Source organism: Rattus rattus, chromosome 9 (assembly GCF_011064425.1).
Source record: "Rattus rattus isolate New Zealand chromosome 9, Rrattus_CSIRO_v1, whole genome shotgun sequence".
Lineage (NCBI taxonomy): Eukaryota > Metazoa > Chordata > Mammalia > Rodentia > Muridae > Rattus > Rattus rattus.
The window spans coordinates 90,095,613-90,120,380 of NC_046162.1; the positions used below are offsets into that span (position 1 = coordinate 90,095,613).

The 24,768-nt window shown below is 51.1% G+C and overlaps 1 protein-coding gene across 1 annotated transcript in view; it reads right to left on the bottom strand.

Annotated features, from left to right (window-relative positions):
- Nucleotides 1-22,124, bottom strand: part of Rhbdl3 (rhomboid like 3) — a 53,349-nt gene extending 31,225 nt beyond the window's left edge. Inside the window, exons 1-3 of the mRNA XM_032913327.1 lie at nt 21,733-22,124; nt 20,305-20,328; nt 3,312-3,470 (exon numbers count right to left, since the gene is read on the bottom strand). Of these exons, the coding sequence (XP_032769218.1) occupies nt 3,312-3,470; nt 20,305-20,328; nt 21,733-21,843 (294 nt within the window). The 5' untranslated portion in view covers nt 21,844-22,124. The remainder of the gene's footprint in view (nt 1-3,311; nt 3,471-20,304; nt 20,329-21,732) is intronic.
- Between the last annotated feature and the right edge of the window lie 2,644 nt (nt 22,125-24,768).

Below are 24,768 nucleotides of genomic sequence, written 5' to 3' on the forward strand. Positions count from 1 at the left end.
ACGTGAGGATACACGGGATCCAGGCCAGTGTGTGCTAAGGTGGTCAGCAAGGGCTTTCCCGGAGGAGGTGATGCCCGGGTGAGGGCCAGAGGCGAGGAAGAGCTTTAAGCATCCTCAGACATACCAGCTTGGGAAGGTACTTAGGTCCTGGTCAGCCAGCTATTAGAACCTACCAGAATCAGAACTCAGTGCCCTGCCACAGAAGCCATGACACCTTAGTGTCTCCTAGGACATATGACAAGCCTTGGGCTTCACTAAGACCAGGTCCTGCCCTCAGCAGCCCTCGCCTGGCCCCATAGAACTCTATCTGCTTCACCCAGCAGTGAGCCTAGCTTACAGCTTCTAGAAACTTGCTGTCCTTGACATTCTCTCCAGGATCATACTGTAAACTATTCCCAGGGGGAGAAGCCCAAAAGGCCCAGATCTGCTGGCCCAAAGGTCCGGCTGCTTCATAGCTACTGGCACAGCATTACTGATGTACTTTTTTTTGGACTATGGGCCTAGCAAGAGATGATCCAGCCAGACCTGAAGGCAAGATCGGGACAAGGCTAGCACAATGAATGGGACCAGCAGGGAATAGGAGTCTGCAGCTCTGTCTGGAGGGCATCTGGAAGGATCCAGGCTCAGACGGGACCATGTGGTAGGAGCCTCCCTTGCAGAGTCCTCTCCTCACCCCTGAGTCCTGCTTCTCACTGGTCCCCATGTGGCTTCTGGTCAGCCTCCTACAGTCAGCTGTCCTCAGTGAAGCCCTTCTAGCCACTCCCACCCCTCTGGAAAAGGATGATTTGTTTTGCCTGGGTTGGTGCAGGAAGGGCCACCGAAATCATGCAGGGAGATTTCCTGGCAGAAGAACATTGACAGACAACAGAAACTTGCAAATACAGTCCTTTATCATATCTGGTCTTGTGAAACCCCATGTGAACCACGGGATTAATTTTACAACTGGGAAAAGGGAGGCAAAGAGTGGGCAGCAAAGGAAGAGCAAGGGCCAAGGCTCCAGGGTGGCCCTTTTTACATGGACGCGACTGGCTGCTCCAGCTCAGAGTCTGAACAGAAAAATGTGACAAGACCATGTCACTTCTCATCATGCGCTCAAACAGAGGGCTCCACTGGAATGGAGCCAGCCCGGAGAGAAACACCTTGCTCAGGCCTTGAAATTGAGCAGGCACCTGTCAAATATGGGCTGGGCTGGGCCCAAGCCAGAGTCAGACTCCCAGCCTGCTTCTTAGTGATGTTGATGGCATTCCTGCGGTCCAGTCTAAGAGCCTTTGACTGAGCTCAGCTTGGGCCAAGTCTACTCAGAATAGTGGGTTCTCTGCGACCCCCAAATGTCTACAGCAGCTCTCTCCAGACCCTTACATCCACGGACTGTGGCACCCTGCAGCTGAGAGGCCACTGAAGCTGTCATTGCCTGGGTAGCCACGTCCTGGAGAGCTAAGATGGGGCAGTGACAGCAGGCTTCCCTGATCAAGGCCTTTGATGTCTAAGAACACAGGGAACTTCACAGTTTTCTCCTACATGGGCAGTTGGCATGAAGAGGGGGCCAGGGGGAGGGGACCATCTCATCGATGGGAAAACAAGAACCCAGCCTTGTATTCACCTTGCTAGCTCGTGGAGCTTCTACAGATGTTCTGTCCATCCGAGATGGGGATACAGCTTGCCTGAGATACCCGAAGCCCACTGCAACCCTGCTACAGAAGCCTCTGAAGGAACACGGCATCAATCCCCAGGAAGTGGGTGAGTCTCCACTAAAGATTACAGACAGTGGGTAGGACTCGTGAACCATGGCCCCTCTGAAGAAGTTGCCAGCAGGTCTAAGCCATGGCCTCTGGTTATGCCACATTCCTAAGAAGTCTAGTTTGATCTCCCTTTTCTCCGGCCAGGACTTCCCCACACCCAGCTCCTGGGAAGAGCACTCACTGAGTTCACTAATACATCCCACCAACCCAATCCAGGCCAGTGCACAGAAAGAAATCTTAGGCCTTGAGTAGGACGACACAAGAAGAGACTGTGTATAAAAATGTAGGGAACCAAGGATGAAAGGGCTGGTGTAGGGCAGCCACCCTGTTATCACAATGGGAAGGACTCAAATTGCCAGGGGCTTTAAGGGAAATCAAGACCTTAGTGGTGTGAACGGAAATTCCAGGAAACAGGCTGTGTCTGCAAAGACAGGCTGGCTCATTTGAATGGCAGCGATGGGGAAAGTGGTGTTGGAGGACCAGAGCCTCCTAACTAACCACTCCCCGCCCACCTCTGTACCAGACCCAACAGCCTATGACTAACAAGCAAAAACCTTTCTGGAATTTGTTTTTTATTTGTTTGTGTTTGTTTTGAGACTGGATCTCGCCACGAATCTCTGGCCGACCTGGGACTCAATATGCAGACCAAGCTGGCCTCGAACTCACAGAGATCCATCTGCCTCTGTCTCTGTCATGCACCACCACACCCAGCCCTTTTGGGATTTATTAACTTAACAGACTACTAGATTCCATTGATCTGAAGGCTAAGAATGTCATCAGACAACAGCTGAGTGTTTTGTTGTTTGTTTTTTGTTTGCTTCTCAGTCTGAAGCCTGTAGGAAAGGTTCCCCCTGTGTGGTGGTTCTCGAATAGGTATGGCCTCCATAGGACTCATGTGTTTGAATGCTTGGCTCTAGGGAGTGACACTCTTAGGAGGTGTGGCTTTGTTGGAGTAGGTGTGACCTTGCTGGAGGAAGTGTCACTGTGTGGGGGTGGGCTTTGAGGTCTAAGAAGCTCAAGTCTGGCCAGTGTGTGTCAGTCTCCTGCTGCTGCTTACATGTAGAACTCTCAGCTCCTGCAGCACCATGCCTGCCAGACTCTACCATGCTTCCTTCCATGAGGATGATGGACTGAGGCTCTGAACCTGTAAGCCAGCCCCAAGTAAATGCTTTCCTTTATGAGTGGCCTTCGTCGTGGTGTCTCTTCACAACAATAAACCCTTAACTGAGACAGCCATCTTGCTAAACACATCTCTCTGTTGTTTTCAACGATGCCTTTCTAAAATGCCTTGATTTATAACTTTCTTTGTTCTATTACTATAAAAAAAACTTCACAAAAATAAAAAAACTTCACATAACTGTGTCCTTGCTGAAACATATTTGAGGAGACCTGGTATATGTATGTTCCCAGGACAACCATGTTCTTACTCTGGTCGGGAGCTGTTTTTTTTTTTAACAACGGTGGTACCTTCTCACCTGTTGAAGCTGAGGTCGGTCAAACGCAGTCGAAAACACCCATTGCCCAAAACTATTTCCTGTGTCTCTAAGCCCGTTCCCTTTCCCGAATGCTCACCAGGTTGACAAAGTCCTGGTAGCAGATCTGTCCATCTGCGTGGCTGTCCGCCAGAGCCAGGAGCACCTCCTTTTTGTGTGGGTCCAGCTTAGAGCTGTGGCTCTCCAGGAGGCTCCGGAATTTTCCTGTGCTGATGTAGCCGGTGCTCCCAGGGTCAAACTGAGGGCGAAGCACAGAGAGCTGAGTCAGCGGAGCACCACCCCTCCCAGTCAGTGCTCATGGGGACCCAGATTTCCCTCACTCCAAAGTTGGTTTTCCTTTTCCTTTTCTTTCTTTCTGATTTAGTTTTTTTTCTTTCTTTCTTTCTTTCGTTTTCTTTGTGCAGCCCTAGTTGTCCTGGAACTCCCTCTGTAGACCAGGCTGGCCACGAACTCACAGAGATCCACCTGTCCGTCCGCCTAGTGCCAGGCTGATTTTCTTTTCAATGGTTCTGGCCCTCTACTGCCCCGCTACAGCCCTCCCCAAACCCCTCCCTCCACTTACTCTAACTGTGGAAAGGAAAGCAGGAATGGAGTCAGTAAATAGAAGAGACCGAACACTGGACAGGGAAAGAGGGACCTGAGCCTCCTCCATGCAGACGGCACACCAGCTCCCCATGGCCGGTCCCTGAGTCCTCTCACACACACACACACACACACACACACACACACACACACACACACACACACACACACGGCTGCTGGCAGACTCACGAAGACAAGCTCTTTGTTGTTCTGTTTGGGGGAACTGGTACGCCTCTGCATTCCCACGAACACATGTGCTTTTTGTTTTTTAAGATACGGCTTCTCTGTAGCCCTAGCTGTCCTGAAACTTGCTCTGTAGACCAGGCTGGCCTCGAACTCACAGAGATCCGCCTGCCTCCTGTCTCCTTAGTGTTGGGATTAAAGGCATGCGCCACCATCGTCTGCACCTGCTGCACTTGTATGTTTTACACCATTCTCTTTAATTTCCTGAAACTCCCCGGCAGTCTGGACAGGGGCCAGGCTTCTCAGTCAACCCTACACTAACCACTTCTGCCTCATCACAGGGCTGCAATTCCTCCAAAGCCAGTGCCATAGCATCTGCCTTACATCAGTCAAGTTTTGTTGATGAATAATGGGATGTTCTACATAGTTTTTTTTTTTTTTTTTTTTTTTTTCTTTTTTTTTTTTGGAGCTGGGGACCGAACCCAGGGCCTTATGCTTCCTAGGCAAGCGCTCTATCACTGAGCTAAATTCCCAACCCCATAAATGGGATGTTCAATGAACAGACAGGTACTAATTTTCCATGAGAAGCCTCTTAAGGTTCAGTTAGAAAATGCCTTTACCCCTTTTTGTTCCTTTCCCACAGAGCTCACAGAGCCTGCCCTGTATACCCAGTCAGAAAGTGACACCCTATCTCACACGAGACTCCAGTGTGTACCTGGAAAAGCTGCAGTCGTTTGCTTGGGTTTTTAAAGGCAACGGAAGGCAGGGATACAGCTCAGCGGCAGAGTGCTTGCCTAGCACAGAGACCCTGGGTCTGATACCAATACAAGAATGGGAGGCATATGGGGTTGGGGATTTAGCTCAGTGGTAGAGTGCTCGCCTTGCAAGCGCAAGGTCCTGGGTCTGGTCCTCAGCTTCGGAGGGGATGGGGGGAAAGAATGGGAGGCACTGAATCACCATGGACCTTGGGAAAGTACAGGCAGTGAAGCTAGAAGTCAAACCCATGTTGCTCCTTTCCCTGGATAAGGTTAACAGAGGCTGTTTTGGGAAAGCGGGTTCTGTGTACAATGTGTCTGGACAATCTAAGCCTGATAGTCAGAAGTCACGGTCGGGGACCTTCTGCTGTCCGAAAAACTCTTTAGGAGAGGACAACTCCAAAGAGACTATGTTCAGATCCCACCCTCCACCCCAGCCCCAGGTATCAGGCACGACATCCATTTGCTTATTACTGTTTCAGGCAACTCAAGAGGATCTTCAAACTAAAAAATATTAGGGCCAGCCAAGTGGCTCAGTAGGTAAAAGCCCTTTACTAAGCAAGCCTGACAACTTGAGTTCGATCCCTGGAACTCATGTAAGGGAAGGAGGAATGAACTGACCCCCAAAGTCATCCTCGGATAGCTATGCCCCACACAAACAACAACAACAACAACAACAATAATAATAGATTTTTGTTTGCTTGGTTTTTTGAGACAAACTCTTTATAACCCTGACTGCCCTGGACTGAATGTGTAGACAGGTTGGCATTGAAGCTCACAGAGTTCTGCCTGCCTCAGCCTCCTAGTACTGGGACTAGGAGTGTGACACCACACCTGGCTAATAATAGGTTAAAAAAAAAATACACACTCAGCAGGTGAAGGCCAAGCCTGATGACCTTAGTTCAATTCCAACACCAACATAATAGAAGGCGAGAACTGGTCACCACAAGTTATTCTCAACCTTCACAACACTTGTACTGTCCACACAGGCAGGCAGGCAGGCAGGCAGACATTAGACTCACACCCTAAATGTATCATGAAAAAAAGAGTAATAACACTTAATGTTTGCCTTGTTTTTACGGAGCCAAACATCGTTTTGCATACTTCACGGACAGAATTTTTTATTTTTTAAAAGTTTATTTGTGTTTTATTTTATATAGATGGGTTTCTACCTGCATGTTCATCCACGTACTACATGTGTGCCTGGTGTCTATTGGAGGCCAGAAGAGGGGGTTGGATCCTCTGAAACTTGAGTTACAGAGGATTGTGGGCTGCCGCATGGGTGCTGGAAATTGAACCCAGGTCCCTTAGGAAGAGCAACAAGTGCTCTTTACCACCAAGCCATCTCTCTCCGGCCCCTTCATACAGAATTTATTTGACTCCTCTTACAATAGATGGAAGAGAATACGTTCTGATCCCCACAGAACAGAAGGGCAGGGAGGTGAGAAAACACCAACAAAGACAGTAAGGCAGGCTGCCCACCAGCAGCAGATGGATCCCACACCCAAGCAGTTCAGTTCAGCACTGCCAGACACTGCAGGCCAGCATCAAAACTGGAGGACGGAAAGCTGCGCCCAGCACCGGGCTTGGGAGAGGCAGGGCTCCAGAAACTAGGGTTCCTCTAAACAGGCTTTCTGCAGTAGGAAAGGGGCCCAAACAGAGCTAGTCTGGCCACCTCGATGCTCAGATGTGGAAACTAAGCAGAGAGGAGGAGGAGAGGGGGAGGGGAAAAGAGAGATGGATAGCTGATGGTTAAAAATGCCAGCAGGTGACAGGGTTTTGGTACAGGAGACCGCTATCCTAAGCCACACGGACCAACCCTGACTCTACCACGGAGACCCATGGCACTGACTGGTCCATGATACCTCAGGTCCTGGGAAGATGTCTGTTGGGTCCTTCCGGGGTCAAAGGTCCCCTTCACATCAGGGAACCTCCTCTGCTCTCTAGGGGAGGAAGCCCAGTGGTTTGGCATGTGCTGGGAGCACAGCCTACAATCCCTTCCCAGGGGCCTTCTTAGGGCAGCCTGCAGAGGAAGATGAAGCAGGGGGCTGGGATCAGGCACCAGACAAAGAGCCACCTGCTCTCCTTCTCCCCTCCCCCCCCGGGGCTCCCTGCTGCTGTCCTAGTGACAAGGGTTGCCCTGTGGCTCCCCAGGCCCCCAGCCCAAGGACATTACAGGCTCTGTCTACACTGCAGAAAACCTGCTGGAACCAGGCCGAGCCTCTATTCTCTGCCAAAACTCTACCTTTCATGCCAGGGCCAGACAGACCAGACAATGCGGGGTCACTGCTACCCTAATAATGAGGCCTCAGGGACTAGAGGATGACTGGAGATGGGGGAAAGACAGGGCCAGGCTGGCTGCTGGGGTTCTAATACCTCAGACAATGAGGGCAAGGGCAGAGTTGGCACTGGGCATGGGGCACCCAGTGGGGTGTTGGTTAGAGGAGACAGGAGGGGACAAAAGGAGCGGGGGAGGGTTGTGGGGGGTGGAGGAGATAACATGCTCAGAAATCAGAAGGAGGATCCTCCATTCAGAAGGGAGCTGAGGACGACTTCTGAGTCTGTCTCTCAAGCAAGATGGCAGGGAGCAAGGCAAAAATCACACTCCTGTCTTTATAAAGCTCAGCCTCAACTGGCCCCATCTGTTGAGTGGGCTGATGCCAGCCTAGGGCGGGAACTAGCCAGGGGCTGTTCTCATCACTTTATTCAAATGGGCTCTGTGTCCTTGGTCTGTCTCCCTGCTAGACACCCTCAGGCCTACAGGAAGTGAGGTCACAGTAGGAGTGTGGTGCCACTTAGGAGGAGAGGGCAGAGCAAACCCTTTCAATGCAACTTCCTTTTTAAGAACAAGCCTGCACCCCTGAAGCTGTGCCTCCAAGGTCCTTACCCTGGAATCCTTCTGGGGCAGCAGACTGTGTGAGGGATGAGCTGGGGGCGACATAGGTTGGAGGCAGCTTACAGGACTAGTCTAGAGTGGACTGTCAGTGCTGCACGAGGGATGATTATATCAGCGAGTGAGGCAGGAGCCTGGCTACCGTGGGTCCTGAGCTGCAGGAGATGAACCAGGGCTGTACAAGGGTGCACTGTTGGGGGAGAAACTCACATTCAACCCAGGCGTAGGGGACTGAGCACAGAGGAGACCACACAGCCCACCCACAACCCTGCCCTCTTGCGTCAGCCTGGAGAAGAGCTTCAAGAGACTCCATGGGGACTTTTAATCCCACCAGTGACCTGCTCATGGGCTGCTAATGCCCTAGGTGGCCCCAGTCTGAGGTCACACACACACACACACACACACACACACACACACACCACCACACCTCTCATCTCCTACCTCGTACTGATTCCTGGGACAGTTGGTCTAGGAAAATGACTCACCAAACCTTCCATGTACTTAGGTACTCACCCCCAGCTGCTGTGCTGAGTGTAGTTTATCAGCTACAGTGCCTCAGTTTCCCCATCAAAGAATTGGTAGGAGGAGCTCTGGCCTCTTGTGACAATAGATGGGGCCACATAGAAGCAAGAATAGGGTAGAGAAAGTCTCTGGGGACAGATGATCTATTCTGAGTCACAGAACCTTCAGAGAGTAAATGGGAAGTGAAGTGGTACTGGTGTCATTTAGCAACTGAGAAGGTGAGGAACTCATAAACCTGGGTCCAAATAGCTGGACGGGGAGCCAGGTATGACAGCTAGCGCCTGTAGTAGTAGAACTTAGAAGACAGGCAGTTCAGGAATTCAATGTCGTTCTCTGCTATTTATCAAATTGAAGACAGCCACTGCCTGTTATAGGAGACCACTGCCTCAAAAACCAAACCAAACCAACCAAAACACCACACACACACACACACACACACACTCTCTCTCTCTCTCTCTCTCTCTCTCATTCACACACACACTCACTCACACACATATACACCACACACATTCACACTCACACATACACACACACACTCACACACACACTCTCACACACTCACTCACACACATATACACCACACACACACACACACACACACACACACACACTCACTCAGTGACTGGCCAAGTACAAAGGCATTGCAGAATGCTTTGAGACTTTGAGGCCTCTGAACTCCAGCGGCAGTAGGGAGGGAACTGTGGAGAACCCCTCCTTGGGCCACGCAGCTACATTCTGAACCTCTTTATGCACTGACCCCCTGTCTCCTTCTCAATTGAACAACACAGGCCATGGAGCTGATGCGTGTGAGGCCTTTGCAATGTAACAGATACTAACTTCACAGAACCCGCACATAGGTCACAGTCCACATTGGTTGCTCTGTGGACACACTGCTTCATACCTATTCTCCAAACACACGACCCACTCCTCCTCCTTTGCTCTAAAATATCCCAACTTGGGGGTTGGGGATTTAGCTCAGCGGTAGAGCGCTTGCCTAGGAAGCGCAAGGCCCTGGGTTCGGTCCCCAGCTCCGAAAAAAAGAACCAAAAAAAAAAGTATCCCAACTTGGCTGGAAAATTACATGGTCTTCCCCCTTCCATTTAGACCTCATGAGAATCTGCAAGGTGCTTACCGTTATAAAAGCCCCTTCTCAGGGCAGGGGTGGGATGGGAAGCCAGGGCACCAGGGGCCAAGCTGCTTAAGTTAGAATGGATGGTAATTTTAGAACAGAGAGCCTGGGCTCCTTCCAATCACTGTGATACTACGGTTAAAGAATTCAAAAAAATTGAAAATTGAAAATTGGCCAGTCCCCCTATTCATTCATTCATCCATCCATCCATCCATCTATACATACATACATACACACATACATACATCTCACATGCTTGCTAAGGATCTACTGTGGCCGAGGCATCACCCTCATCATATGGTTGGGGAAACAAGCAGACACTAAAATACCAAGAAAGACATTTCAGTTCAGAAGTGAGCAAATGGTTTAGGTTCCTCCATGGGGCTCACTGACCCGGCCTTGCCCTCCCTTACTTTCCTCAGTTGTACAAAGCATAACTCATGACATGGGAGCTGCCCAGTGTGTGTTTCATGAAACCCAAGGCGGTCCATGACAGTTCAGTGGGACTTCCTGGAAGGCTGTGGAAGGTGATGATGATGGGGGTAGACGGAGGTGCAGGTGGAAATCTGTCATTAAACAAAACACCACTCCTTTCCCCTAGTTAGCAAGCCCTCGTGCAATACACAAAGCAAACGCCTGTAGAAAGGACTGTGCCAGGCCTGGCAGTGGAAAAGTCTGATTTGGTTCAGCTCCATATTTGTCTTACTTGGCCTTATTTGACCATAGCACTTTTGTTTTTACCATAACACTATGTAGGACCTTTAGGAACAATCACAGTATAATCATGTTCCCCTTCATGACACCCAGCCCTCTGCCTCCTTCTCTTAAGTATCACAGGCTGTCAAGCAGCTGATACTAGAAGCAGCCAAACTAGAATTCTGTGGGATCCAGTGTCAGCAAGAAGGTTGACTGGGGATACCAGGTCCCAAGAGAGGTTGAGAAATCAGTGATTGGCCTAATGGGGCCACAGAGCAGCTGAGCTCTCAGGGAACAAACCACATCAGACGAAGGGGTTTGCCAGCTCAGCACCCAGGACAGCGGTGAGCTTTCCCTGAGAGCCAGAAAGCTGCCCCAGGCATCAGAATGTCCCCAGCATTCTCAAAGCACGAGAGGAGGTGGGAACACATCTAGTTTCTATCCACTCTGCATTTGTGATCTGCACGGACTGCATTTCCAGACAACCTCCAGTCCGGTTCCTGCTCCCAGGCCTGGAATGCTCACCGCTGGGAAGACCTTTCCTCTTGCATCTATAGAAGCTCATGAACAAAGTGATCCCGAAGGCAGCATCTGGGGCTGGCGAGCTAACTGCCTTCTGTAAAGACCTCTCGGGTCCAGAACCTGGGAACCTGGGATCTGGGTAAGTTCTCATCTTTATGCGCAATTGTCTCCCGTTGGCCCAGAAGGCAGTGACCTCAGGGCATGTGTGCTGGGACAGGGTAAGGTGCAGGCAGCTGCCCCCCTATGGGTGGGGTATCCCCATCTGTCAGCTCCTTAGTTCATTCCCAAGCCTCTAAACAGAGCAAGTTAATGAGACTGCCCAGGAGCTTCTGGCCCAGCCGATCTGTCCTACCCAGCATGCCACAGCCCACTGGGGAACGCTGGCCCATTCACAGATATTTACAGCCCATAAATTAAAAGACCAGACTGCAGCTGGTGAGGTCAGGAGGCCTGTGACGGGAGAGTGGGGACTTTCTTTTCCACTTTTCCCTTGCAAATGAGAATGCTAATCTAGCCAGAGAGAGAGAGAAAGACAGACAGACAGACACAGAGAGACAGATAGAGGACCCATCCCTTGTCCTTCCCATGACCTTTCCCCTAATTCTTCAAAACACTGACTTTCAGAACACAATTAAGTGTGGCTAGTCAGTCCCATTTAACAGACAGAGAAACTGAAGCAAGCCCCCAGATATGTCCCATCTGACCGAGTCTCTCCGTGTGAGTACAGGCATCTTCAGACCTGCCCCAGGGTGAGGGAGGAATAGGTTTCCCCACACCTCAAGCTTCGGTCAGAGAGAAAGGGAACTGGTCCTAAGACCAGGTTCTGACCCCTCCTTGCCCTCCAGCCTCCACATTTGGAGCCACGAGGGGTCCCAGTGTGCTCCCCTCTTTTTGTTGCCACTGTAGGTAGCTAGGGAGGCAGCTCAGGCCTCACCAGGCACCGGTCCTGATGCCAGGCTCCTGAACACCCTTCCTCTCACTTCACTGGGTCTCAGAGCTGAGGCCCAATGGCTGAAGCTAGCTGGTTGGTCAGGGAGGCAGGACAGGCACCCTGGCCTGAATCCATGCTGGATGAGTGGCTGGACAAACAGCATCTCCAGAAAACCATCTGTTCTGCCAGCAGCAGCTGGAAAAGATAAAGGACTAGCCTGTCCCAGAATGTGGGAAACTGCCTGGTGAGCATTGACGAGAGAGCCCTCTCCTTCTACCAGACGTTGGCCCTCTCCACTTGAGCGCCTGCCCCAGAAGACGCCACTTCTTCAGCACCACCCCAAAGTTTCCGGAAAGCCCCACAGACAGCCCTCCCTCCTCTTGCTTGGCCATGCCCCAGGCTCTGAGGGGGCACATGGCAACTGTGGCCTGGGAATCAGGAATAGATGTAGTACCTGCACTGACTCATGCGGCCCAGCTTTCAGAACTGCCAGTAACCAAAGCTGGAGTCACAGCCCTAAACCCAGAATCCTCCAGAGAGCAGCGGGCAGGGTGCGGGAGGAGGTGAGGTCAGGAATGGATCTGACACCTGCCTGTCTCCTCTAACCAAAATCCTTGCTCCCTGCTACCTTCCTAGAAACACCCAGAATCCATGTAGTCCCCAGAGTAGAGAGAGCTGAACAGTCCAGAAAGAGGGAGGAGAAAGGCAGAAGGAAAGAAGAAGCCTTGAGCAGTTCTTTACCTCCTGTCCTACTGCAGAAGCTACCCAGAGCCCTGTAGACAAACAGACCCACTGCAGAGCTCCCAGTTAGTTCCACATCTCTGGGGAAGCCCATATCTTCCATTCCTAGTTTCCTCTTCTATAAAGAGGACACAGAGCCAGCATTTGGGAGGCAGAAGCAGGTGGATCTTTGAGTTTGAGGCCAGCATAGTCTAAAAGGCGAGTCCAGGAGCAGTCAGGGCCACACAGAAAAACCCTGTCTCAGAAAAAAAACAAAAACCAAAACAAAAAAAAAAAAACAAAACAAACAAACAAAACCAACATCAACAGCAACAAAACCCAACAGTCTCCCTCATCAGTTTGCTGAGGAGTTAAGCAACGACAGATATGCAAACACTAGACACTGTGTGTGCTCCATCAAAGGAATTTTACCAACATAGACCTCAGCTTGCTGCAGAAAAGTCTGGAGATGGGGAGGGGCCTGGCACATTCCTATACTCTGGACGGTCAGGAGGTTGAAGCAGGATTAAGTCTGAGACCTAGTAGGGGCGATATAGTAAGATCTCATCCCAAAAGGAGTGGGAATAGGGCATGTAGAGACACACTTTTAAACAAAAATCTCCAAAGGGGGTTCGGGATTGTGTCTGTTTGCACCTCAAGACACACTGACTCCATTCCTCCAATGTGAGATAGTACCCTGGGCCTGGTGTCACTAGGCCACCAATGGGAGGTCCAGCAAGCAATGAGAAAACAGGAGGCCTGGCCCACCCCACTGGTGGCTGGACACCTTGTCCTGGCCCTTCACTTTTCCCCCTGAGCAGTCAAGCCAGGTAAGCAGATAGTGCTTGGGCATGCCTCAGACAGCCTTGTCCAAAGACTCTTTCTGGAGAGTTCAGCAGGGAGTGTGGTTTTTAGCTTCCCCCGAGGAAGGCAGTCGAGCTGGACCAGGAATCTGGACACTTCGATTCAATCCTGGATCTATTATAAGTCTGTCCATGCCATCTGGGAAGCAGGACTCACTTCTTTACATGCCAACAACATACAGTATTTACCTAGTGCTTCTACCAAGAGCTACGCACACTCCACCCACCCTCCCAACAATGCTCCATCAGCTATGGTTTCCACGGAAAGTCTGTGGTTTGGGGAGGTTACCCGCCCTTCCCACTGTTGCCAGGTTAGTGGGGTGTCCTCTCTCCATCTGACTCCATCACCATGCAGGGTATCAAGTAAGCAAAGGAGCGTGCTGGCAAGCACACGGGCGCTCAGACGCCATCACAAGTGACCTTTCCTCGCTTGCCGGATAAAAGGACTGGACCAGATACTTTCATCGACTGTCCAATAACCTATGGCCCTGATGGGACTGCACAATGGTAGGGATGCGAGTGGGCTGTGGTCATGGATCCCATGGTCAGGGGCTGCTCCTGGAGAGGACACCTTAACCCCAAATGATGCACACACGGCTATAGTTCTGTTTGTGTTTAAGATTTATAACAACAGAGCCATCTTTCTAGCCCCCAGAGCTCTCGTTTGATCTGTCATTCATTCAAACTTCTAAGGGCCTTTTTAAATGCCAGTCCTATTGCTCAACTTCTATTTGAGTGCATTTTGTGAATGGTCCGGGATCAAAGAGTTAATAGACTCCTGATCTACCAGGTCACCTAAGCAGAAGCAGGGTAGGCATGTGGTCCTGGAGGCTACTTGATAAGGAGCTGAGATGCAGAGCCCAGGGGTGGGCTCCAGTTAAACCAGGGCTTTGTTGTTCTCTGGGAGACCTGCTCTGTTGGTTAATTATGTGTTCCGGCGCCATGGCCAATGTGGCTGTCTCCAGGGAAGGCATTTTTCTCTGTGGCTCACCCATAATCCACTCAGCAGTTTCATCTCTTCAGAGCTTCCTTTCAGCTACAGATACACCATGACCACCCCCCACCACCTTACAGGGGAACTATAAATACAGTCAGGGGTTGGGTCAGGGCAAGAGAAGACCCCACAGGCTCACAAGACACCCGGAGGAGAAAGGAGAAAATTCCTTTGGGCTTAGAGTGGTTTTGGGAGACGGAAGTAGTTCACTCAGTTGGTAAAGGCACTTGCTACCACACCCGACAACTGAGTTCAAGCCACAGGACCCACAGAATGGAAAAGCAGTTCCTACAAGATGTCCTCTGACCTCCACAAGAATAGCATGGAATGTGTGTGACACCACAGATAAATGAGTTTTAATTTCAACTTTTAAAAATAAAGTGGCTTTGGGGGCTGGAGAGATGCCCCCCCTGGCAGTTGAAAGAGCTCGCTGCTCTTCTAGAGGGCCCAAGTTCAAATCCCAGTACCCACACGGCGTCTCACAAGCATCTCTCTGTAACTCCAGTAGAAAATGGAGGAGTGGACTAAGAGACCTGAGGAGAGAGACAGAAACTGCCTCAGCTCAGAGCTATAGGAGGAGTCGTGAAGGAAATGAACAAAGGATTTAGCAATAAACAGTACCGTATTTTTGCCATGAATTTGCACCTAGTTCTTATAGTTATTACTATTACTGCTATATTGTTTGTTTGCAACACTAGGGATTGACCCCAAGGCTTCACACAGGCTGCGTCACACTTGGCCTCTGAACTATATCCCCAGACCTGTGCTAAGTTTATTACATTAATTCTTTGTGGGAGGGCTCATGCACACAGTGTGTACATGGAGGTCAGAGGACAATGATGGGAGTCATTTCACTTCTTTTTACAACATGGTGTCCTAAGAATTGAACTCAGGACCTTAGTCTTGAACACAAGCGCTTTTACCAACTGGGCCATCTTATCGACCCATTAACTTAAAAACCTTTTAAAAAATTTAGGAAAACCCATCAAGATCTGCCCCTAAAAGAAAAAGACAATTCCCTTACAGGGAGGTCCAAGTAGAAAATGAACACACAGGACATGTGGAACACAAGCTGTCAGCCTGCCCGATTCTGCCCTGTGGTAATTTTTGTGTGAGGAAGGAGTGGTAGAATTAGTCCAGCTGTATCACTGTGAGTACATCAGACAAGACCAGAACGGTGGGGACAGAGAATCTTCCAAAAGACCTGGGTCACCTGATCTCCTCACCACCAATCCCAGAAGGCATTTTGGCCATTTACCTGAAGGGTAGCCACCAACTAACAAGGCTAACAGGGTGGGGACCAGTCAGTTTTACCCTAGGCAAGGCTTCCATGCCTGCTAAAGAACCTCAGAGCATGAGGGACTGAGCCAATTCTACCTCTAACACCCTGGAGACAGAGGACCACTGTTGACCCCTGACCCAGGAAGGGAAAAGAATGCATGTCCTGCAGCAGCTCCAGGCTCCAGTGCCTCTGTAACTATCCTATCAGGCATAAAGTTATTCTAAAAGGAACTCTATACCCTCCCTTTGGATATCTACTGAAACAATGTTTCCTGAGTGAGCTAGTTTTATGTCAACTTGACACAAGCTAGAGTCATCCTAGATGAGAGAGCCTCATTTGCAAAATGCCTCTGTAAGAATGGGCTGTGGGCAAGCCTCTAGGGGACTTTCTCAATTCATGATTGATGGGGGAGGGCCCAGCCCATTATATGGGGGTGGGGAGGAAGGATGTCACCTATGGGCATGTGGTCCTGGGTTCTATAAGAAAGCAGGCTGAGTAAGCTAGACAGAGCAAGCCGGTACCCCTCCACGGCCTCATCATCAGCTCCTGCCTCCAGGTTTCTGCCCTGCTCGAGTCGGGTTTTGACTTCCTACAATGATGAATAGCGATGTGGAAGTGTGAGCAAATAAACCCTTTTCTTCCCCCAGTTATGTTGGGTCATGATGTTTCCTCGTGGCAATAGTAACTCTAACTAGGTCAGTTCCCAATAAGCCAGAATTTCCCCAGGAGTCTCACTGGGAGAAGGAAAAGGCTGAAGCCTAGTGTCAGCGAGATAGGGAACTTATGAAATAGTGGTGGTTTGAATGAAAATGGTCCCATAGGCTCATTGGTTTGAATGGTCACCAGGGAGTGTCACTAATAGATGTGACCTTGCTGGAGGAAGTGTGTAGCTGGGGGGTGGGCTTTGGTGTTTCAGATGCTCAAGCCAGGCCAGAGTCTCTCTTCATCCTGCCTGTGGATCCACATCTACCTCGCCAGCATCATGTCTGCCTGCATACTGCTCATGACAACCAATGGACAGACCCTCTGAAACTGTAAGCCACCCCAGTCAAATGCTTTCCTTCATAAGAGTTGCCGTGGCCGTGGTGGCCGTGGTGTCTCTTCACAGCAATAGAAAACAAGGAAGTCAGTTCTCACAGCTAGTTGGACCTCCTGTCGGGGATACTGCAGTGGGACAAAGATGGTGCAGAAGGGTGGGTCACATCTCCACCATGATGGCTTAGCTGTGTGTAGCTCTTGCTGCTGTTAATTCTGAAACCCGAGTGTCATGTATGCACAGAAGCTGGACTCTGAGGGTCACTGGATCTCTTTATTGCTCCTCTCAAGGTGGCCACATTGAATAAATCCCCTTCTTTTTTTATTGTAAGTGTGTCTGTTTAATTGAACTAAAGAGGATGAATGATCAGGTCTAGCTGGTTAGGGTTGTCATGGTCCAGGCTCTGGCCCTAGCATCTCTAACAAGCTCTGGAAGATGAATCACAGATCACATGGGCTGTGACAGATGTCATGTCTCATTAACTCACTGCCTAGTCTCACTAACTCATTACTTACCTCTCATACCCATCAGGGCTGTCTACCTGGCAAGCCTACCTGCCATCTCCAACCAAACTTTCCCATGGCCACCGAGTTCACCAGCAGTTAAGAGCACTGACTGCTCTTATAGAGGACCCGTGTCCAATTTCCAGCACCCACACGGCAGCTCACAATTGTGTATAACTCCAGTTCCAGAGGATCTAATGCCCTTCTCTGGAATCTACAGGCACTGCACCCATGTGGTGCACAGACATGCAAACAAAACAACCATATATGTATAAAATAAAATATATATCTTAAGAAGTAAAGCCACGGGCTGGAGAGATGGCTCAGCGGTTAAGAGCACTGACTGCTCTTCCAGAGGTCCTGAGTTCAATTCCCAGCAACCACATGGTGGCTCACAACCATCTGTAATGGGATCTGGTGGCCTCTTCTGGCCTGCAGTCACATATGCAGACAGAATGCTGTATATAAAATAAATAAATAAATCTTTAAAAGAAGAAGAAGAAGGAGGAGGAGGAGGAGGAGGAGGAGGAGGAAGAAGAGGAAGAGGAAGAAGAAGAGGAGGAGGAGGAGGAGGAGGAAGAGGAGAAGAAGAAGTAGTAAAGCCACAAACCAGACAGAGCTTACTGTAAGAGAAAAATGGCCCAGAGTGAGACCTGGTGGCTGCTTTCCTAGAACTCATTTTGTATGTCAGAATGATTGATGGGCTTATTTTTTTATTTATTTTTATTTCTTCAAGGCTGAGAATTTAGCCTAGGGCCTTGGGCATGCCAGGCAAGTGCTCTCCCATTGAGCTACCCTCCCAGCCCGGGATGATCTCTGTGTGGGCCTCTCCAGAAGCAGGGGGAGCTTTACGGGATGCCCAGGCCTTGCCTCCAGTTGGATTTTCCATGCCGGTGGCGGACACCCAGTGCCTCACACCCTCTGCTTGGAGCTGCTCTCCAGCTGCGTGTGCCTCCCACTGGAAGTTCTCTCCCATTCACCCAAATGGTTTGTTTTTAAAGATGTAATTGCACACATAGAAACTGGCAAAGGAAATTAGTCAAATGTGAAAGACACAGAGGAAGGAAGGCTCAGCACACTCTGTTCTAGGTTCTTACTCTAAATCTGGCAGGAGGTGCGAAGGGCTGGCAGCCTGGTACCGAGAGTAACAGTGGCAGACCACGGGTCTCTCCTGCCTCGAGGTGTCAGCCCAGCAGCTGGGATATTCCTAGGCACCAGAGGGAGAGTAGGTGGCCCTCAGGATGGGAGCCAGGCGTCGAGAGTGACATCCCCTAAGATCCTCACCCAGTCTCTTGCCCCCATGAGCCCGCATGTTCAGTCCCATGGGGCAATTGCATTTGGCTGGGTCCCCACATTAAACTTGTGTATAACTAAAGCTGTTGTTTTTTGCCAACCCCCAACTCCACCCAAGTTTAGAATCTCATTTGGGGATGTGGTTCCCCTCAGCCACTTGGGTCTATTAATATCTTTCTATTTTCCTATAACTGAATCTCCTTTCCAACCTCATTGTCACCTTCAAAGTGACGCGTGTTAAAGGTTTGATCCCTGGCTTGGAACTATTGGAGTCTGAGGTCTGATGAGACGCCTTTTTTTTTTTTTTTTTTTTTGGGGATGACTTGTGCATGTCTGGAAATCCCCAACCCCTAAATAAATCTTTTTTTTTTTTTTTTTTTTTTTCTTTTTTTTTTTTGATCCGTGGAGTTCCAGTCTCTTCCTCTGATTTGATGAGGCCCATGGTCATGTCTGGGGATCCATGGAGTTCCTGTCTCTTCCTACCCCATGGTCAGCTTCTGCTTCTGCTTCTGCTTCTGCTTTGCTTCCTTGCTGGAGGGGAGGGGCATCCAATTATAGGTTAGAATACCTACAACCATCCCGGCAGTGGTGAGTGCCTTTAATCACAGCACTCAGGAAGCAGAGGTAGGTGGATCCGAGTTTGAGGCCAGCCCGGTCTATAAAGCGAGTTTCAGGACAGCCAGGGCTACACAGAGAAAACCGTATCTTCTGCCTCGAACCCTGCCCCTCTCCCAAAAGAATATCCAAAATCACAAGCCAAAATAAATCTCTTCTCTTTGTCTACCGATAGAGGTAAACTGGCCAAGAGGAGCTGCTTGTCTTCATTCATGTCAGCAACTCCTGAGTCGATCCCACGTCCCTGTATCCCACGTCCCTGTATCCCACGTCACCTCTCCCACTGTTACAGCATCTCAGTATCGCCTGGGTCCTACAACAACCTTGCTTTAATGGAGGGGAGGGGGCTGGAAAGATGGTTTACTGATTAAAAGAGATGGCTGCTCTTCTAGAGGACTCAGATTCGGTTTCCAACACCCCCATGGCAGCTCACAACCATCAGCAACTCCAGTCCCAGGGGATCTGATGCCCTCCTCTGGCCTCTGCAGGAACTGCACCGACATGGTGCGCGGACAATCAAACGCCCGTACACATTTAAAAAAAACAAAAAACAAAAAAACAAGCAAAAGCTTTTGAAAACGTTCCCACCTAAAACAAAGGTCTTGATCAAGACGCTTTTCAACTGCCCCCTCCTCCTACCATCCCAGGCTAGCCTTAAAGGCTAGGATAGCCAAGGATGGCCTTGAGCTCCTGACCGTACTGCTTTTACCGCCCGAATGCGGGCATCACAGGGGTGTGCCAGCATGCCCGCCTTAAATGGCAGATCTCTTAAAGTTGCACAACTTCAGAGCACAGCCACTCTTGCTTGTGGCTTAAGTATTCAGAATCCACCAACACTGGAATACCTTCCTATCTCTTCTCCTGTACTTTGTCCAAGCATGGAGAGGAAAGCCAACAGAACCTAAGTACCAAGCAGAAAAGAACTATTTCCCTGCTGAAGGTCAAATGCCCATCTCCAGATGTAACCCCAACACTTGGCATTTCTAACTTCACCCCTCACCCCTTTACTCCAGGCACTGCAAATAAACACATCCTATTTTTCATTTGTAACTGCCCAGCACTGACCCATCCACACTGCAGAATGAGACACAAGATCAGCCTTCGAAAGAGCCCATTTCGTGAGTAGATCCTCCTCCCCAAGGATGTCAGAGATTTTATGTTACTGGGGCAAAGCGTTTTTTTTATAATAGCAGAAAAGGAGCCGAATGGTTCTTTTTATGCCCCTTCCCCCACCTTCCCAGAATCCTACTGCAAAACCTCTTGCATATCGAAAACTTTCATACAAGTTGTCCAATCTCTGGGTGATGTAAGCCAGCCATGGTGCAAGGAGAATTTGGAGGGAGGGGAGATTTCCCTCTAGGGAGCCTACTGCTGTCTCGGGATACCCAGAGCACAGTGTGGCTCCGCCCAAGATGTATTAAGCCACGCCTCCACAGCACGTCACCATCTCCGGAGCACCGAGCTAGGGAAGCCCACGCAGTCAGGCAGGGAGACTGAGACCGGTTTCAGGCAGGGCTGGGAGGAAGAAAGGTATTTAACTGCTCACCACATACCTTTTCAAACAGGACTTTCCAGTGCTGGTAGAGAGGGAGGCCGTGCGGGAGAGGAAGAAGAGAAAGAAAGGCACTTATCACCAAGGTTTCTGTGGACCCCTGAGGCATCACCTCCCAGCTGTTGCCCAACAGTCACAACCAGGCTCAGGGGCCCACCAGAAGAAACCTGAAAAGTCCCCCTTGTGAGCAAAGGCAGAAAACGCACAGTACCGAGTAGAAATGGGGTGTTGGGGTGGGGGCAGTCAGATGCAGGAATGAGAACAAGGAAGATTCCCAGCCGTGTCTCCGGGTTTCTCCTAACTTCTTCTACCGAAAGGTCACGTCCACATCTACTCCCGGAGTACACACGCAGTGCCTTCAGACCCTGTCTGTTGGAGGACTCTACTCAGGAGGCTTACCCCTATTTGAGCACTAAATTCGCCTGCTTGATTGTGTGTGTGTGTGTGTGTGTGTGTGTGTGTGTGTGTGCTCCCCAATATGCTTCCAAGACTGAGTGTAAGTATTGAATACATAAGACTCTCTCAGGAGTTAGGGCTAGGAGAAAGTGACAGGTTTAGTCACGCAAACCCGAGAGATGTTAGACTCCCGGGCCATTCAGGTTTGCTGGTTGTGGTTTCATAGGCTGGGGTTTCTAGCTTAATTTCACCCTGACGGAGGGACAGGTCAGAGGCAGGGTGGCGGGAGAGAGTAGTTTTATCAACTCAAGGGCCCGGGGCTTCCCAGATCCTACCTCGCCTCCCAGGACAGCGGACAAGAGATCTAAGCGGCAGATGGCAGGAAAGCCCTCTGGAGCAGCCCCTCCCTAGCCTGCCCCAGGGGACCGTTCCTGGCACCGACGTGGTCAGGGACTCCTGAGCCCCCTGCTGGGAGCATTTCGTCCCAGCTAGCTCTTCCAGCTCTGGCTGGGTTCAGGGACTGAGATCAGTTTGAATTTCAATCAGTGTCGCGACAAGGCTGACGCCGGGCGGGAGCTAATCTGGCAGCCGAGAAGGGGTCTCCAGACCGGACTGCGCTGGACTGGGGATCTGCGGCGCCGGTTCCTTCCCCCGGCTTGCAGAGTCCGCAGGTCGCTGAGGGGAGGGGAGGGGGAGTCACTACAGTGACGCGGCCGCCTCTGCAGGAAAACGCCGTGTCCCGGGCACTGCACCAGCCGCGAGGAGGGGGCTCGGCAGCCGACAGGTTCCCGGCGCAGTGGCCCGGACTGTGTCCCGCAGTGAAGCCGCGGGAACCCGAGCGGGGTGGGGTGCGCGCGCTTCATTTGGGGGAGACCCATCTCTCCTACGCTCGGGGCCCCCGACTCATCCCCGACGCTCCGGTGACATAACCTTGAAGCCTCCAAGTTGTCTCCCGGGTAGAAAGCTGAGGCTGTGGCGTCTCCCCGCGTGGCGCCCCCCAGAAAGTTTGAGGGGCACAGGAAGGGGCACTCACGTCTTCTGGCGCGGCGGGCAGTCGCTCTTCAGCCTCGGGTTCCAGCTCCTCGATGCGTTCCGCCTCGGCGCAGGCGGCCACTGCGGGGCCGGGGCTGGGGTGCTCGCCCATGGCCCAGGCTGCGGCGCTCGTCCCGGGGCGCCGGGCTAACTTTGCGCCGCGGCGGCCGTGCCGCTCCAGGAGCTAGCTGCGCGCCTCGTCGCCTCCGCGCTCGCCCCCATGGTTCTGCTCTCCCGGTCGCCCTCACTGCGGCCCCCGCGACCCCGGGGCGCTGGGCCCCTAGCAACCAAACTTCTTGGCCTCTGTCGCGGGCCCGAGGCGAGGGCGCCCTTGGGCTAGCCGGGCCCTACCTCTCCCCGCGCTCCTTCCCGCTCCGCGCGGCCCCCGCTCTGCGCGCGAGCCTCCTCCTTCCCACGGACTCCTCCAGGGTGGCGCGCGGCGGGGGCGGGGCTGCTCGCGGGGCCCCCGCCCCCAAGGCCGCCCGCGGGGAGGGAGGGAGGGAAAGAGGGAGGGCTGGCTGCGGCTAGGCAGGCGGCGAGCCGCTGCTCCTCCGGTCCGGGAATGGGAACTGCGTTGCCCTCAGCTTGCTCAGCTCGGCCCCGGGTTAACCATCACTTGGAGGCAGCAGATTGTGTGACGGAAGCAGAAGCGAGGTTCTCATGAAGTTGGCCATGTCAGGGTTAACGAGGACTGAATTGAGAGTGAGATGTGAGAACTGGATTCCACCAGCCACCCTTAAGTGTCTATTCGCTGTGGTCTCGGATTCTGGGAGGTCTGGGAAAGCCAAGAGATGTGAGAAAAGTCAGGTGATCTGGGACCCCAAATCCTAACCTTTGCCCTACCTCTCTCTCTACCTGGAGCTGTATGCCCTGCTCAGGTTTCTTGATTATGTTCAGGAAAGTACCCTGCCAGATAGGGGGCGGGGGCGGGCAGGGAGAAACCAAAAACAAACAAACAAAAAAAATTAAGAGCAGGAATGAAGTTTAGCGAAGTAATAAAGGATCTTTAAAGGAGAAAAGTGGAGGGCAGATTACCTCTGGGTAAAGCGATCTTCCCACATAACTGAAGTTGGTACCAGTGCCCGGGCTGGGGTAGATGCTCCCCAAGGTAGGCTTAGAGACTCATTCCTGCCTCAGCACCCAGGCAGCCTACATACAGAACCAAAGCTCTTTAGCCTCTTCTCATCACCGTTACCCCTCTCGACATCTTCTCAGAAGGACCTTTTTTTTTTTTTTTTTTTTTAATTAACAGAAGTTGCAATTAACGCCTTCGTTTTCATAAGGCAAATGTAACTGCATCATGCAACCCCAGGATTCAAACTGTGACCATCTCACCCAGCCACTGACTACTCCCCTTAAACACAGAAGGAAATCAGTTCCATCCTAATTAGGTGAGTTTGCAACAGACACCAATTTTCATCTCGGTTTCAGAAAGTGTGATCATTTCAACTATTTTTGTTTCTCGCCACCCCTCCCCCATCTCTACTCTACTAACAAGTCAAGATCCTGCCAAGATTTCCTTGTAAATAAAACTGTCTGCATGGGGGTGTGATTTTTGAAAACCGCCTTCGGGGGACAGAAGAGAGGCTGGATTCTTTCTGAAAAGAAACCTATTAGACTTAGCAGCTGCTGGGGGCCCTGAGGGCCAGGGTCCCTGCCTCTACAACCCCTGCTACCTTTGGCTTGACATAACATGAGCGGCGCTGGCTCTGTTACACTCAGATCTTTGCAGCAGAGACGGCTCTGAAAGCCGGGTTGCAGGGAGATTGGAAAGAGACAGGTGCGTGGAAGAGAAGGCCATTCTGCAGAGATGGCCGGCACCCACTGACCCCTTTCCCTCCTCCCTCCTCCCCAGCTCAGGGACAGCTCTTGGATCCAGCTCAGTCGCCCCCTCACAGGGAATTTATCTTTGCAGGCTTGGCAACATTGCTGAACACTTATCGAGCTCTTATTAAACACTAGGGGAGAGCTCTGAGGGTACGTCGATGAGTAAAAGACAAATCCTGTCCTCCGTGAGTGGTTTAACTTGGTGTGTATGTGGAGGTGGGGTGGGGTGGGGCAGGGCACACTGCCATGTTCAACAAGTCTTGGATCCCACAGAAGCTCGGGAGTCACTCAGGCTGAAAGGAAGAGAAGGGGCCCTTGTGGATCCAGAGGGTCCTCCCAAAGGAAGTGCTTCTATAACCGTGAAGCAGGTGACACAGCAATCCAGGCAGAGGGGACGGCATGTAGAACGGTAGGGAAACTGCAAGGGATTTGGTGTGGATGGAAATTAAAGTACAGCATCAGTAGAAGTGTCCAGCCTGGAGGAAGGGATGAGAGGGCTTCTAGTTTCCTGAGAATGGAGTTTGAATTTCACCCTAAGGGCATGGGGAGACTGGGAAGGACAGTGATCAGGACACTAACACTTGAAAAGATCCCTCCTAGTCTGAGGCAGAGGCAGGAGCCTTTAGACCTAGCTACTTGCAAGGCAGAGGTGGGGGCGGGGTGTGTTATTTGAGCCCTTATGATGTTGTATATTAGAGGCCAGGGCAATACAGTCCCCATACTCTCTCTTTCCCTTCCGTTTCTCTCTTCACTTTTATTTTGAGACTAGGTCCCATTAAGTTGCTAAAATTGGCCTTGAACTTGTGACTCTTCCCATCATTCTCCCAAGGAGCTGGGATTATAGATTTGCACACTGGGCCTGAATGTAAGACTTCATCTCATTCATATATAAATAAAACGGGTCCAGAGAGAGATGTCCCAGCAGCACTGGCTGCCCTTCCAGATGACTGAGTTTTGATTCCTAGTACGTACATAGTGGCTCAAAACTGTAACTCCAGTCTCGGATGATCTCACACCCTCTTCTGGCCTTCATGGGTCAGCAGTTAGAACAAAGGGGAGAAGGACCTTAGAGCACCATCTCCTGCCCTAGAACAGGTGCTCAACCTTGTCACTGTCCCCCAAACCTCCTAGGCTCTCCCCAGGAATCAGCTCTTCAGGAGTCCTGTGCTGGTGGAAGGAAAATGGTTATTTAGATTTGGCAACCATTAAG